At 36.1% G+C, this 16,149-nt stretch overlaps 3 protein-coding genes across 9 annotated transcripts in view; 2 read left to right on the top strand and 1 right to left on the bottom strand.

Annotated features, from left to right (window-relative positions):
• Positions 1-16,149, top strand: part of LOC105218665 (alpha-tubulin N-acetyltransferase 1) — a 59,868-nt gene that overhangs the window by 17,635 nt on the left and 26,084 nt on the right. The window lies entirely within an intron of this gene.
• Positions 13,341-16,149, bottom strand: part of LOC128921584 (craniofacial development protein 2-like) — a 39,095-nt gene continuing 36,286 nt past the window's right edge. The window contains exons 2-4 of one of the 3 annotated variants that reach the window (XM_054229616.1): positions 15,753-15,845; positions 15,193-15,687; positions 13,341-14,166 (exon numbers count right to left, since the gene is read on the bottom strand). The gene's annotated coding sequence lies outside the window, so the exon portion shown is untranslated. Of the gene's footprint in view, positions 14,167-15,192; positions 15,846-16,149 lie in introns of all 3 variants that reach the window. The other 2 variants (XM_054229615.1, XM_054229614.1) reach the window with 2 other exon arrangements.
• LOC105218663 (uncharacterized) lies at positions 13,651-15,194 on the top strand (the record flags this gene model as incomplete). The annotated part of the gene is made up of 4 exons (XM_054229785.1): positions 13,651-13,788; positions 13,841-13,992; positions 14,045-14,114; positions 14,167-15,194. Coding segments are annotated over 4 exons (600 nt in total), but the record flags the coding sequence as incomplete, so codon positions are not given.

Here is a 16,149-nt window from a genome sequence, read left to right as displayed (position 1 = left end):
CAATCTCGTGGATGGTGTTTGCCCTGGTCCTAGGAACTTATGCTCTACTTTTTAATATAGACTGCTCTAGTTCGTTCCACATGCAGTAGAAAGCTTTATTTGTTTCGTAAATCATAAATTGGAATGTTATAATTCAATTGTCTGTCATAGTTTTAAACTATGTCTATAAACCGAAGATCTCTATAACACGAACTTTTGAATTGGCAATATCGTTTAGAAATCAGATTTCAATCAAATTTCCTTCCATAACTCAAACTTCCTTAATTCGAACTCTTGAATTGGCAATATAAGTCAAATTTCATACAAATTTCCTTCCATAAACCGAACTTTTCGACCAGGGCGTAATACAAAATTTCAAATTTTATTATCAAGGCAGAATTTTAAAAGAACAAAAATTAAAATATAATATTATGGATAGCATTAATGTAACCAAAGCAAGGGATACAGACATCAAGGGCTAAAGAAAAGCATACTGCAACAAACAAAATTACTATAAATCTATAAATAGGCTTTTTGAAAAATTTTATGTTTTAAGGGGTTAGGTGGGTTTTAGAAACTAAAAACAAGAGTATTTTTACATTTTTTTAAATCTATACAATCATATATTTCACTTAAACAATTTAACACATCAAAGATCCATATTTAAACAGTATTTTGTGAAATTCTTATTTACAAATTCCAAAAACTCAGCCGTTGGCACCTCATCTACCATGACTGGCGGTCTTTCGGTGGAGATCATAACTCATGATTGGTTCATTTAAAAACAATAAACTAAAAATATTTGGATAGTACAAGGATAGTTAATGAACGGAAAGAATGGATGAAAGGAAATAATAAAATATTGAAACTTGAATTTCTGACTGAATTTTAACAAAAAATCCACTTTATTGGTCAAATATATTATTGGCTCGAAAAAATAATTGTTTTAATGACATAAAACAATATTTGGTTTATTAGCTAGACAATGCTATTTCAAAGATGAGTGCAAAATTTGAACAAAATCGCTTGATAACGCTCCAAGAAATCGTGTCCACCGACTTGAAAATTTGAGATTTGAGATAAACGCGTTTAAGGCGCCTGCTACACGATCATTATTAAATGTGATATTTCCTGTATCGCGATATTTATTGATAAATATTGAATGTGTAGCATATTTTGTGATTTACAAGTCCGAATTGGTGAAATACAACAGTACCTAAATTTTAAAATTAACTTTATTCGAATAAATGAACATGAATTATACTGTTTACAATAGAATCTTTGCCAGAGTTATGCAACTCATCTGCCAAAGGTTTTTTGATAACGTCCAAATATTGGATACATATAATGAATTGCTGTGGGAGCAAAAACAATCGCCAAACATGATTTTCTTAGGTTTTCTTCCGAAATTTTATGAAAAAATGAACAAATAAATTTTTTAAATATTTTTTCTTATGAAAATACTAACAACATCGTATAAATATTGACGTAATATATATTGAACGTCTAGCAGTCGCGAAGTAATCCATCAATATAGATCGGGATCCAAATATCACGATACATATTGAAGGTGTAGCAGGCCCCTAAAAGTTTACATTCTTACTAATGCCTAAGGCAGACATATGGTTTCCGTACTATAACGTGTACGACAATAAAAGCTCAAGAAACCATGTACCAGCGTAGTGACACACTAATAGTATTGTACTATGTTTACATTTATTAGCTGATACAAACAAATTCAATCAAAATATGATTAACTGGTAGAGTAATGGATGTCAGAATTCATTAGGATTAGTTATAACTGCAAGCAATCTTATAATATTATTTTCCATTATAATTATTACTTCTCAACACATAAAAAACACGATTTTTGAGTTGAGTATGCAGAAATGATCGCAATTTCATCGTCCATAGTATATAAATACTAGCAGACCCGGCCACACGTTTTTGTGGCAAGGTATACATTAAATTAAGTTGGTCCAATCTTGGCTTGACATGATGACAACTCACACTACTTTTAATTGCAAAGTGAGTGTTGATAGTTCAGGCAATTTTAAATAGTTTGGGATAATTGAGTACGTCATCCTGGTTTGTAGCTGTGTCAATCGTCCGCAATTTCATCGTCCATATTATATAAATACTAGCAGACCCGGCCACACGTTTTTGTGGCAAGGTATACATTAAATTAAGTTGGTCCAATCTTGGCTTGACATGATGACAACTCACACTACTTTTAATTGCAAAGTGAGTGTTGATAGTTCAGGCAATTTTAAATAGTTTGGGATAATTGAGTACGTCATCCTGGTTTGTAGCTGTGTCAATCGTCCGCAATTTCATCGTCCATATTATATAAATACTAGCAGACCCGGCCACACGTTTTTGTGGCAAGGTATACATTAAATTAAGTTGGTCCAATCTTGGCTTGACATGATGACAACTCACACTACTTTTAATTGCAAAGTGAGTGTTGATAGTTCAGGCAATTTTAAATAGTTTGGGATAATTGAGTACGTCATCCTGGTTTGTAGCTGTGTCAACTCTCTTGGACCGAAATTCGCATTAATTAATTAATTGTCGCATTAAGATTAACGATATATTTTTTACCACCAATATAGGTCATTCAATCAGTAATTTATGGTTATTATATTGAGGTTTCATGTCAGGAAAACTTCTCTTTCGAGTCAATGAAGTGACAGAAATCTGTTGGAAATGCTATTAATCTATCGAGGTGTTAACTGCGACCCTACCATTTCCAACTGATTCAACAATCGCAATTTGATATTGTTGCAAAAACACTCATATGTTAGCTTGCGATTAGCCCGTCAGTAACAGTTGATCCAGGAATAATTGGAAGAGTCTGGCGTAAATCACCATAAGCGTTCATCGACAATCAAGATCTTGTAAAATCCTGTGCAGTACCTCCAGCAACTTCTTGAATATTTGGAAAATCTTCGTTATAGCGCAATTTTTGGCGATTTTGCCGACTGGTGTTTCGTTCATTTGCAATTTAGGAGTAATTTCAAGGCCGAATGTGCCGTTTGTTTGCCTACTAACAGGTGCCAAGATGCCCCTATTCCCGAAAATGAGTAAAATTGGTTCTGAATTACATCAGCCCTCATATACTATATATGATGATTTTCTATTGGACGTTATGCCGAATATATAGGTCAAATTGTGTGTTATCTTAATAAAATTACATCAATAAATTGCGAGAGTATGAAATATTCGGTTGGACCCGAACTTAGCCTTTCCTTAGTTGTTACAAATTGTTTTGGGCAAACGATACAACCTTGTACAATTGAACAATAACAAAAATATTTTAACAAAGCAACAATGACAACCTTCAAAATATTATTTTTTTGTTTTCTCTTTTTATACTTTTCTTGTCAACTCGAATAAAATTCTCTTATTATTATCTTCCTTGCAATTTTTCCATATTTACTCACTGTCTAATCTTTTCCTGGCCTTCCACGAATATTTCAAGACTAAAATTAGCCAGATCGGTTTGGCCGTTATCGACTTTTTGTAACTGTAAATTAGAAGTAAAACAAAATGTTAATTATTAATATCTCCTAACTAAATTTCATCAAAATCCTTTCAGCCGTTTAGGCATGATAGAGCAAAACTCCCAGCAAAAACCATAAAAAATCACTAACTCAATTCAGTTTTCTGCCTACTTCCTACCCCCTAAGTACGATGACGTGATCTTTTTGATCTTATATCCGTTTTTATGTAACCATCTATTACCTAGACAGACAGAGTTACTTTCGCATTTATAATATTAATATTGATTTCATTCTGATGCGAAAAATAAACCGTGAATGGTTTTGTTCAGAATTAAATTAAGTTTAAGTTAAATTAAGTTAAATCTGGTTTTCACCATTGTTAGAAAGAATAAAGGCATATTTATGTAAACAAAAAATTGTATTTATTTGTCAAAATGGAAAAATATATTGGAAATCAGCTGATGGAAAATCTTAACCACAGTTACATATGACAATATTTAAATGGCAAAACGAGATCATTTGTATATAAATTTAGTCAAATGGTAAAACTGAAAAAGATTGTATTTCACTTAAATTTGTTTCATGAAACCGGCTGTTATTAATTTTTATACTCTCGCAAAAACTTGCTAAGAGAGATATGAAAGTAAAATTTGGTTCAGAAGATCATACTAGGTAGGGAGATATTTGGTGGTTTTGTGGGAAAGTGGGCGTGGTCCCGCACCCTTATAATTTTTTTGTACATATCTCATAAACTGTTAAAGGTAGATCAACCAAAATATATATTAGTATAAAAATTTAGGAAATCAGATTATAATCACACCCACTTCCCATACAAATATTATGTTGAAAATTACTAAAAATGCTTTAATTCAGTGGGGAAAATAGAAGTAACCTTTAATTTCAGTATAAAGATGGTACAGAAATCTGCATTAAAATTTGTATACACAATTTGATTTTCCGTCCATAATATTTTCCTGGCATCCCAATGATATGTTTTGAAAATAAGCCAAATCGGTGCACAAACACGCCTTCTTCCCATATAACAGAACTTTGAAGTCGATCTGAATCGTTTACTTTACAATATATGAAGTAAGCACTAGTGAAAATATCGGAACAGACAAATAGCGCATTTATTTTGTGGCATCGCCCTTCTAGAAATCGCCATATGTTTTCAAGGCCCCATATATCAAACATAAGAACCTCAGTGCTTCTAATAAATTTTTTAATTCAGAGGGAATGTTTTTCTTCTAATAATATGTCTCCGTGTCAAAAATTTGTGATATCGGGTCATAACTTCCTCTAGCTACCTTCTTTTTCTTGACTGGCCTCCCTCCCTCTTCTTCGGTTTCCACCAGCGGGTACTGCATCGAAAACTTTCAGAGCTGGAGCACTTTCATCCATTCGAACAACATGACCTAGCCAGCGTAGCCGCTGTCTTTTTATTCGCTGGACTATGTCTATGTCGTCGAAAAACACATACATCTCATCGTTCCATCGTCTGTGGTATTCGCCGTTGCCAATGTTTAAGGGACCATAAATATTCCGCAAAGCCTTTCTCTCGAAAACTCCTAGTGCCGTCTCATCGGATGTTGACATCGCCCACGCTTCTGCCCCGTAAAGTAGGACGGGAATCGGTGTTTATGCTGGTGCCCAGATAAACGAAATTATCTACAACTTCAAAATTATGACTGTCAACAGTGATGTGGGAGCTAAGACTCGAGTGCGCTGACTGTTTGTTTGATGACAGGAGATATTTCGTCTTGTCCTCGTTCACCACCAGGCGGGAACAAGCAGAACTAACGGCGCGGGTATTGTTTCCAATGATATCGATATCATCGGCGTACGCCAGTAGCTGTAAACTCTTTTAAAAAATTGCACTCTCTATGTTTAGCTCTGCGGCTCGAACTATTTTTTCCAGCATCAGGTTAATGAAGTCTCACGATAGGGAGTCACCTTGTCTGAAACCTCGTTTGGTATCGAACGGCTCAGAGAGGTCCTTCCCGATCCTGACGGAGCTTTTGGTGTTGCTCAACGTCAGCTTACACAGCCGTATTAGTTTTGCGGGGGATACCAAATCCAGACATAGCGGCGTAGAGGCAACTCCTTTTTGTGCTGTCGAAGGCAGATTAAAAATCGACAAAGAGATGGTGTGTGTCGATCCTCTTTTCACGGGTCTTTTCCAAGATTTGGAGCATGGTGAATATCTGGTCAGATGTGGATTCTCCAGGTCTAAAGCCACATTGATAAGGTCCAATCAGTTTGTTGACGGTGGGCTTTAGTATTTCACACAGTACGCTTGATAAAACCTTATGAGCGATGTTAAAGAGGGTTATCTAACGGTAATTGGCGCAGATTGTGCGGTCTTCTTTTTTGTGGATTGGGCAGAGTACACTGAGATTCCAATCGTCGGGCATGCTTTCTTCCCACCATATTCCGCAAAGAAGCTGATGCTTGCACCTTATCAGCTCTTCGCCGCCGTATTTGAATAGCTCGGCCGGTAATCCATCGGCCCCCGCCGCCTTATTGTTCTTCAAGCGGGTAATTGCTATTCTAATTTCTGCACGGTCGGGCAATGGAACATCTGCTCCATCGTCGTCAATTGTGGAATCTTGTTCGCCATCTCCTGGTGTTGTACTTTCACTGCCATTCAGCAGGCTGGAGAAGTGTTCCCTCCACAAACTCAGTATACTCTGGCCGTCCACAACTAGATCACTAGGAGGTCCTACAGGAGTGTGCTCCGGTCTTGAAACCTTCAGTTAGGCGCCGGATCTTTTCGTAAAATTTTCGAGCATTACCACTGTCGGCCAGCTTGTCAAGCTCTTCATACTCACGCATTTCGGCCTCTTTCCTTGTTTGTCTGCAAATGCATCTTGCTTCCCTCTTCAGCTCTCGGTATCTTTCCCATCCCGCTCGTGTTGCGGTCGATCGCAACATTGCGAGGTAGGCAGTTTGTTTTCTCTCCACTGCGGGACGACAATCCTCATCATACCATCCGTTTTTTTTACTTTTCCAAAAGCCAATGGTTTCGGTTGCAGCTGTACGTAAGGAGTTTGATATTCCGTCCCACAGTTCCCTTATACCGAGATGCTGATGAGTGCTCTCAGAGAGCAGGAGTGCAAGTCGAGTTGAAAATCGTTCGGCTGTCGGTTGTGATGGCCTTTGACGTGTGCGCTTTTCTACACAGAGGCGGGTGCGTATCTTAGCTGCTAGAAGATAGTGGTCCGAGTCGATGTTGGGACTACGAAGCGTACGCACATCAAAAACACTGGAGACATGTCGTCCATCTATCACAACATGATCGATCTGGTTGCGAGTGATTCGATCCGGGGACAGCCAAGTAGCTTGATGGATTTTTTTTATGCTGGAATCAAGTACTACAGACGACCATATTTCGGGCCCCGGCGAAGTCGATCAGCCTCAGACCGTTTGGTCTTGTTTAGTCATGGAGACTAAATTTGCCGACTGTTGTGACACCTTCTTTACCCACCCTAGCGTTGAAATCGCCAAGCATGATTTTGACATCGTTTGACATCGGGCAGCGCTCATAGTTACGTTCTAGGCGCTCATATAAGGTATCTTTGATCAATTCGTCCTTCTCTTCCGTCGAGGCGTGTGCGCAAATCAGCGATATGTTGAAGTGTTGAAGAACCTCGCTTTGATGCGGATTGTGGCTAGACGTTCATCCACTGGAGTGAATGCCAGGACTCGACGACGGATGTCACAAAGACCCACTTTCTTCGGTCATTGTCCCGTCCATCGCATTTCTTGGATTGCGGTGATATCAGCCTTTATTTTTACGAGGACATCAATCAGCTGGGCAGAGGCACCTTCCTAATTAAGGGTCGCCTCCAAACGGATGTCTGTTGGCTACCCAGGGGATACTTGGTCTAAGACCGGAAGTCGTGAGCCAACATGCAAAAGAATCGTCCCTGGCCACTCCCAAGTGAATGGCAGTAAAAAACTTTCCTCACTTACGTGACTCCATCCTCATAGCTCTCATATACCTTAATTTAGGGTTTTCAAACTTTTAAAGGACTTTATACCATACATATGCCGAGTATGTGAGTCAAATTGTGTGTTATATTAATCAAATTAAATAAATTGAGAGAGTATAAATGTTCGGAGGGTTCGGCATTAAATACGTTCGAACTGTCTGCTATTTGCTTCTTTAATTTAATTAAATATTAACGTAAATTCATTTTTTATTTGTACTTACATTTTTTCTGGCATCTCAATAAATGAACTGCTTTACTCAAAACTATGAACTATAATTGAGCATTAGCCTGATTTTGACATTTGGATACTATAACTACTAGTAATAGATAATAAGCAAAAAATGGCCTGTAATCGTCTGGCAACTGGTGACTCCTTAGACTGTCATAATCGCAGGTAGCCTTACGTAATGTAGCTGTCGGCGATCAGTCTATTATAGATACGCAAGTGGGGTGTTAAGAGTATATCAAAATCAATCTCACTAACACAAATTAATATATTCATCATATAATATTAAAGTTGTGAGAAGGTATTCATACAATAATAGCTAGAATACTACCGAATATATGTAAATACATATATATTATTCGAAACATACTCATTTAAATATATTGCTATGTCTTCTATTCAAATATATACAATATAAACTCAACTAAAGATAGGAAATGTAATATGTTGGATATATCACAAAAAACCAACCAGATGGATGAAAATCGTCATATTATTTATATGGGTGCTAAACCAAAGTCGAGACTGATTTCATCATTATATGCACTGGGAAAAGTTGAATTTTATTCAGGTAACTTCCAACTATTTAATATAGTGATTCCCATTTAAGCTTTTAGTACTTTTAAAAATAATATTTAATGTAGAGCGGCTGTGGTTATTTTTCGATATCACGAGTTCATACATAAGGTACGAGGAAGTGCTATTAAGTGCCCAGCAAATCTGGTTGAAATAGCCTTAAGGGTGTGCGTAAGACTATTTTGATCCTATCCAGCGAATTTGGATTGGATATCTTTAACTGCGGGTTTGCCATTTGGTGCCAAAGAACATGTGTACGTGCATCCTCGTCCCGTCATTTGGTTTATTTGGTATAATATAAATTTATATCTATCTTAAGTAGTTTAATGTGTTACAAATAACCGTTGAATGAACTGCTTTAGTAATATTATACTCGAACATTAAATATTGGGCCTAATCATTGAATCCGCAGCGAATTCTATTTCGATACGATAAAGATTTTCGATCAAAAATGTTCATACAATCATTGGTTCCGACGATAAACTGCTTTACCATAAAGTGAGACCGCGAAACTGCTTTATCGACCTTTATATACAAATTTGTTTAAGTGTCTGTGCTTTGTTAAAAAAATTTAAAGCTGACCTTTTACTATTGTGAAATTTCTTCCAAAAAAATATTTAATTTGCCGGGGGCTCTTTGAGAAAATTCTTTCGCTATTTCAAGGGGCATTTTTATATCGCTTTTAAACATCTTTAATTTATTTTTGTTAGTCTGCTTTTGCCTCTTGTCTCTAAATTTAGTCCGTCATCAGTAATTTTTTACATAAAAACTTCCAAATGGTTCACTTCTTTTAAATTTCCGCAACTCACTCATCAACGGATAGATTTCGACCAACATTTTCGATTTTTCGGATTCAATGATTTCGTAATTAGCACCATTTATTAGCCGCGGAATGTATTTTTTCGAGTCGGTAAGTGAGTTCAATGTGATCATAAATTTTATTTTCGATACTGTTTCAATGATTCCGACGTAAAATTTTACGATCGTATCGAACCATTTTTCGATCGAAACGGATACAATGATTAGGCTCATTAATTCAATTGAAATATACAATGGATGTATAAATTTCTTTCCCATTTCGTATTAATAGTGGAACAAAAGTAAAGTTTTAATACATCGCAAATCGTATTTCTTAAATAAAAAAAATAAAATTTTCCTTTTCTAGTAATTGTTTCTTAGTTTCTAGTCATTATCCAGAAAATCGTTACGACACCAGATGATAAACCACCGACTTGACTCTCTTATTTGTGTATGTAGACTTACACCCTTGTCTTTCAGGACGTCTATTATAACGTTTTCCGCCAAAACCGAAAAAGTTTAGTTGGTTTGGTTCGTTTTACATCGGTTTCGTCCGACCCACGCATGTTCCTTGCAATTTTGGTGAACCAGGTTCATACTCGCAAATTTAAGTTTTTGCTATATAATAATATATATAGAGGCTACTCAAAAAGGACACCTTTCTCTAAGAGGGCACATTTCTTTCAAATAATAAATTTTTTTTAAATAGTCTTGGACCGTACGTCTTGGTATTGCTTTAAATTATTTTTTAAAATCTGTTTTAAATAGATATTTCTGAGCGTGATGTGTCACCATCTTGTTGAAACGAGTTGCTATTGTATTTGTTCTTCCTTCCTCTAGATTTGTGGTTTTTCACGTGGAGAAGGGCGTAAATAACTTTATTTGTAGAGCTTTGTATAGTTTCGACATTACTTTCCGATCAAAAGAGTCGAGACGCAGGGCGTTGCTCATATTTTACTTTTATTCCTTTAATTTTCAAATTAAAAATCAAAATGTATTACTTATTTATTTATAATTATTTTATCTAATTTTTTGTTTCGATATTCTACTTTTTAAACAAATTTAAGCAGAGTTATTCTAGAGATATGTAAAAAGTCGCGGATCAAACGAGCTCAGAAACATGTTGTAGTTTGTGTCTGTGGCATCTTCGAAATGTTGCTTATATTTAGCCTGCTCTGTTTCGTCGAACCACACTTACAGAAAAAAACCTAGTGGGGTTGCACTCCGGGAGTTCAGGCAGAAGTGAAAACTTGAAACTTGGCGCGTTAGGCACTTTTTTGGGTCTGCATTTTTAGGTGCGCTCTCGACATGGGAAATTGTACATAAAAAATCACGTTTATCAAAGCAATGTGGGCACTTTTTGAATGGACATGAAGTATAATAATATAGAAACTATATTCGAGGGAAGTGGTTTTATTTAAATGACTAAATTAGATTAGAGTAAATCAAAGCCCACCGTCAACAAACTGAGTGGACCTTATCAGTGTGGCTTTAGACCTGGAAAATCAACAACAGACCAGATATTCACCATGCGCCAAATTTTGGAGAAGACCCGTGAAAATAGGTTCCCACGTCACTGTTGACAGAGCTGAAGCACTTTCATCCATTCGATGATATCGATATCATTGGAAAGAACACCCGCGCCGTTGCTCTGCTTTTTCCCGACTGGATAAGGAAGCGAAGCGTATGGGTCTGGTGGTGAACAAGGACAAGACGAAATATCTCCTGTCGTCAAACAAACAGTCAGCGCATTCGCGTCTTGGCTCCCACGTCACTGTTGACAGTCATAACTTTGAAGTTGTAGATAATTTTGTCTACCTGGGAACCAGCATTAACAGCAATAACAATGTCAGCCTGGAAATCCAACACAGAATGACTCTTACCAACAGGTGCTACTTTGGACTAAGTAGGCAATTGAAAAGTTAAGTCCTCTCTCGACGAACAAAAACCAAACTCTACAAGTCTCTCATCATTCCCGTCCTACTTTACGGTGCAGAAGCGTGAACGATGTCAACATCCGATGAGACGGCACTAGGAATTTTCGAGAGAAAGGTTTCGCGGAAGATTTATGGTCCCTTAAACATTGGCAATGGCGAATACCGCAGACGATGGAAAGATGAGCTGTATGTGTTATTCGACGACATAGACATAGTCCAGCGAATAGAAAGACAGCGGCTACGCTGGCTAAGTCATGTTGTTCTAATGGATGAAAGGGCTCCAGCTCTGAAAGTATTCGATGCAGTACCTGCTGGTGGAAGCCGAGGAAGAGGGAGACCTCCACTCCGATAGAAGGACCAGGTGGAGAGGAACCTGGCCTCGCTTGGTATAACCAATTGGCGCCAAACTGCCAGAAGGAGAGATACGTGGCGCGCTATTGTGGACTCGGCTATAACCGCGTAAGTGGTGTCTACGCCAGTCAAGAAGAAGAAGAATATAACCCACAATTTGACACACATATTCGTCATAAATATTGTATAAAGTGCATTGGAAGTTGGAAACCCTAATATTAGGTTAGAAGCACCGAGGTCTCCATGTTCGATATAAGGGGCCTTAAAAACCTATGGTTCGATTTTGGCGATTTTTAAAATGGGGCTGCCACACTATAAACGTAATATTTGTGCAAAGTTCTGAGTTCTGCACCGATATCTCACTAGTGCTTACTTTATATATTGTAAAGTAAACGATTCAGATCGTCTTCAAAGTTCTGGTGTATAGGAAGTAGGCGTGGTTGCGAAGTGATTTGGCAAATTTTCACAACATATCATTGGGATGTAAGGAAACTATTACAAACCAAGTTTCATTGAAATCGGTCGAGTAGTTCCTGTGATATGGTTTTTGACCCATAAGTGGGCGACGCCACGCCCATTTTCCATTTTGTAAAAAAATCTAAGTGTAGCTTCTATCTGTCATTTCTTGTGCCAAATTTAGAGTTTCTGATGTTTTTCGTTAGTGAGTTAACCCACTTTTACTAATTTTCAACGTAACCTTTGTATGGAAGGCGTGGTTATTATCCGATTTCTTTCATTTTTGGACTGTATTGGAAACGACTGCAGAAAGTTTGGTTTATATAGCTTTATTGGTTTTCGAGATATATACAAAAAACCTGTTTGAGGTCGGGGCCACGCCCACTTCTCCAAAAAAATTACATCCAAATACGCCCCTTCATTGTGCGATCCTTTGAACCAAATTTTATTTCCATAGCTTGATTTATGGCACTTTATGTGTTTTCCATTTTCGCCATTTTGTGAGCGTGGCAGTGGTCCGATTTTGCCCATCTTCGAAAGCAACCTTCCTAGAAATGCCAAGAAATAAGTGTGCCAAGTTTCATCAAGATATCTTTATTTTTACTCAAGTTACAGCTTACACAGACGGACGGACCTTCGGATTTGAACTCCACTCTTCACCCTGATCACTTTGGTATATATAACCCCATATCTAACTCGTTTAATTTTGGGTGTTACAAACAACCGTTATGTGAACAAAACTATAATGCAACGCAACTTTGATGCCAGAGTATAAAAATAAAAATGTAAATTTTTTTAAAACTATAATCGTAGCATATATATTTTTTCGGGTTTTCCTACTTTTCCGGCTTTCCCATAATTTTTAGCGATTTTCCGACCATCGAATCACGTCCCTAGTGAAATTCTCTAATAAAATGAGTATATTTTCGATTTTTCAGGTTTTCCTACTTTTCCGGCTTTCCGATAATTTTTAATTCTTAGCTGAAATGAGCATAGAGTTAATTTTCCTAATTTCCCAAAATTTCGAAGCGTATACTAATAGTATTGTACACTATTGTAAACATATATGTACCCCACGTGTTTCTCATTTTTTAGATAATTTTATTTAATAACGTGTTGCATTTCTTTATGTACGTATCATGTACGTAGCAAAATTTACCAAATAAAATAATAATTTACTTACGTGATGACGAGCAGCAGTTGTAATAATGTATACAAATTATTGTAACACTATAATATACAAAAGCACTACAACAATGTTTGTATTAATTTTATTAACTTTACTCTTCAGATTTTAACACAATACCATAGCAGCAACACAAGGCAAATGAAATATTTAAATAAATAAATTTTCCGTTTAATATTCATTTATAAAATAAATATAAAAAACTCTCAATCTCGTCTGTCGCGAGGGCACGAACGAATGCCCATGCAAAGGCTGCGTATAGCATGCAGCGCTCTCGCATACCTATACACTCTGAGTATACATATCTGTAAGTATGTAATCTCGTCTGTCGCGAGAGCACGAACGAATGCCCATGCAAAGAGCGCGTATAGTATACATATATTATAATAATACACGCGGAGTATATCTGTGCAAAATCTCATCTGTCGCGAGAACGGCTGAAAATGCTCACCCACAAAAGTGCCCAACACGCCATAAGAAGTTTTCACTTCAAAAATACATGTCATTTGAATTTCTCTGCGCAGAGCTGAGACAATGACAATGCTGACATAATTCAAATATGTATTTTATTTTTGAGAAATATCAGGCCACATTCTGAATTGCTCTCAGCTGTTAATTGAAATTGTATACAAATGGAAAAAAATTAATAGAATTTATGAGCAGAAACCAGTTTTTATACGATAAAAGCCATCGAAATTACAAAAACACCTCCCTGAGAGACGGTAAATTTCAGGAGCTTTCGGAAAAGTTGAACATTCCAGGTAAATCTTTAATTTTATAAACGAACAGATAATTCATATTGATACATGTTTTGAATGTTTTTTGGTGAGAAACTAATGACACGTTGGCGGACCCTACGCGATAAATTTTATAAGGATATGAAAAAGAAACCATCGAGAAGCTGCGTGGATTCGCCACATAAAAATAGGAAATGGCTGGATAGCCTGATGTTTTTAAAAGACGTTGAAATGGATAACATGAAGTAAGTTTGGTGTTTTTTATAATTGTATTATTTATTGTATATGCATTTTCAGTACCCAGAGCAATTATGGCCAAGAAATTGTTGAGGGTGACGACTTTTTCCTGAGCGATTTTGGCGAATCCGCTTGTAGCACCATTACATTGGAGCCCGTCTCTCATACTGCACCGTGGGTGACTGGAAAAAAAAATAAAAATTGAAGAGTTAATCGAAAGCTCTCATAAAAATTTTAAACGTGTTACGTCATTAGCTGAAGCATTATTGATGGGTAGCAGTGAAAAATCTGCTATACAACTATTTTTTGAAAGCCTTGCCAAGCAGGCGGAGGGTGCTAATTTAACAAGCCTGGAGATGTCAGAATTACAACTCCAAATGACACAATCATTTCACCAATTTTTAGTGAACATATCAAAATAAGTTTTTTAATCACTTTTTTTAATTATATTTCTTCAAACGAATTGAAATAAAAAACCAAGCATTCAATTATAGTAAAAAGTATAAAATTATCTATTTATTCCATTGTTGTAGCGACATAAAACATTCACAAATAATTTTGAGGAATTCAGGTCCGTTCCAGTTAAGTAGAACCAACTGTTGTGAGGACGGATTTATTTATTTTATAATATATTTATCAAATAAAAGATAATTTTTATGAGGATTTCGGGCATTAAACGCACTTCGTCTTGCGGCTTGACAATATCGTACTCTGATGCAATGGCGCTACAAATTGTCACCACTGCCCTTCTATTAGTATGCCATTTTCATTTAGTCAACGAAGTTTTTGGGACAACAGAAATCGGAATTATAAAACTTTACAAATTTATGTAAAATTAATGTTGCTTTTACTATTGTATTGGCATTTTCGGGAAACACATCCAAAGACTTATAGAGAACTCGTCATATAGCCATTAAAATGCCAAAGGTATTTTCAATTGTAATCCGCTCTGGATAAACATTTATTCAAATGGTCTTTGTTTACTTCCAAACAATTTGGCCGGATTTGGCCTCATCAAATGTTTTGTCAAAGGAAAAGCAGCATTCCCACATAATAAAATGGGAAATTTATCGAACTACGTGGGAAATTTTCTGCTTTACCACAAAGTGAGAACATAAAACTGTTTCATCGACAAATGGGAAATTTGATAAAGTGGCTGAGCTTAAAATAAATATTTTTGTTTTGTTCAAAAAACAATGTAAACTGACCTTTAACTATTGTGAAATATCTTCTTCAAATTCTTCTTTGAGAAAATTCTTTCACTATTTCGAGGTGGCAACTTTATATCGCTTTTTTTTAATTTATTTTTGTTATTTTGTTTTTGTCTCTTGTCTCTAAAACTCCCATTTAAAATATAATTTCCGTCATCAGTAATTGTTTACATAAAAACATCCAAATGGTTTAATTCTTTTAAATTTCCGCAACTCACTCATCAACGGATAGATTTCGACCAAAATTTTCGATTTTGCGGATCAATGATTTCGTAATTAGCGACATCTATTAGCGGCGAAATGTATCTTTTCGAGTCGGTTCATTTTTTCGGAGTTCAATGTGATCGTGAATTTTATTTTCGATACTGTTTCAATGATTTCGACGTAAAATTTTTCGATCGAATCGGATTCAATGATTAGGCCCATTGTTTATAACTGAAATAAAGTGATCCGGATTTCGTCAATAGCTAATACAACATGGGGGATTCCTGTCTTGAGGTAAAATGAATCGATTATTTGTCTCCACTCATATTCATTTGGTTGCGCCAAGAATTTACCTGAAAGTTTCCAATAACATTTTGCCAATTGTGGATACTCTTACTCTGAAAGCCCAAACCAGCATCTGGCGGCAAACTCCATGAGCCAAATATCTATTGTAAGATTTGATAAATGTATTTATTTATCTGGGTTGTTGTGGAATCTGATAGCTGTTGGTATCAGAATTCAAACCAAAATAACATAACATTTTACATAAAAGTTAAATACCATATATGTACATTAAAATATGTACATTTTTGCATATCGAAATACAAATAAATACTACTTTCGACTCCTTTGAGCATAGATCGAATTATTGTAATTCCCTAAAACTTTCCTTTTCTCGTTCGCGCTACTTTCATTGCCAAATAAAATAAAAGCTGAAATAATTTCTCATTTATTTTTCTTGTTTAATGA

This window comes from Zeugodacus cucurbitae, chromosome 4 (assembly GCF_028554725.1).
Source record: "Zeugodacus cucurbitae isolate PBARC_wt_2022May chromosome 4, idZeuCucr1.2, whole genome shotgun sequence".
Lineage (NCBI taxonomy): Eukaryota > Metazoa > Arthropoda > Insecta > Diptera > Tephritidae > Zeugodacus > Zeugodacus cucurbitae.
Note: the sequence above shows the minus strand (reverse complement) of the source record. Positions and strands in the feature narration are given on the sequence as shown.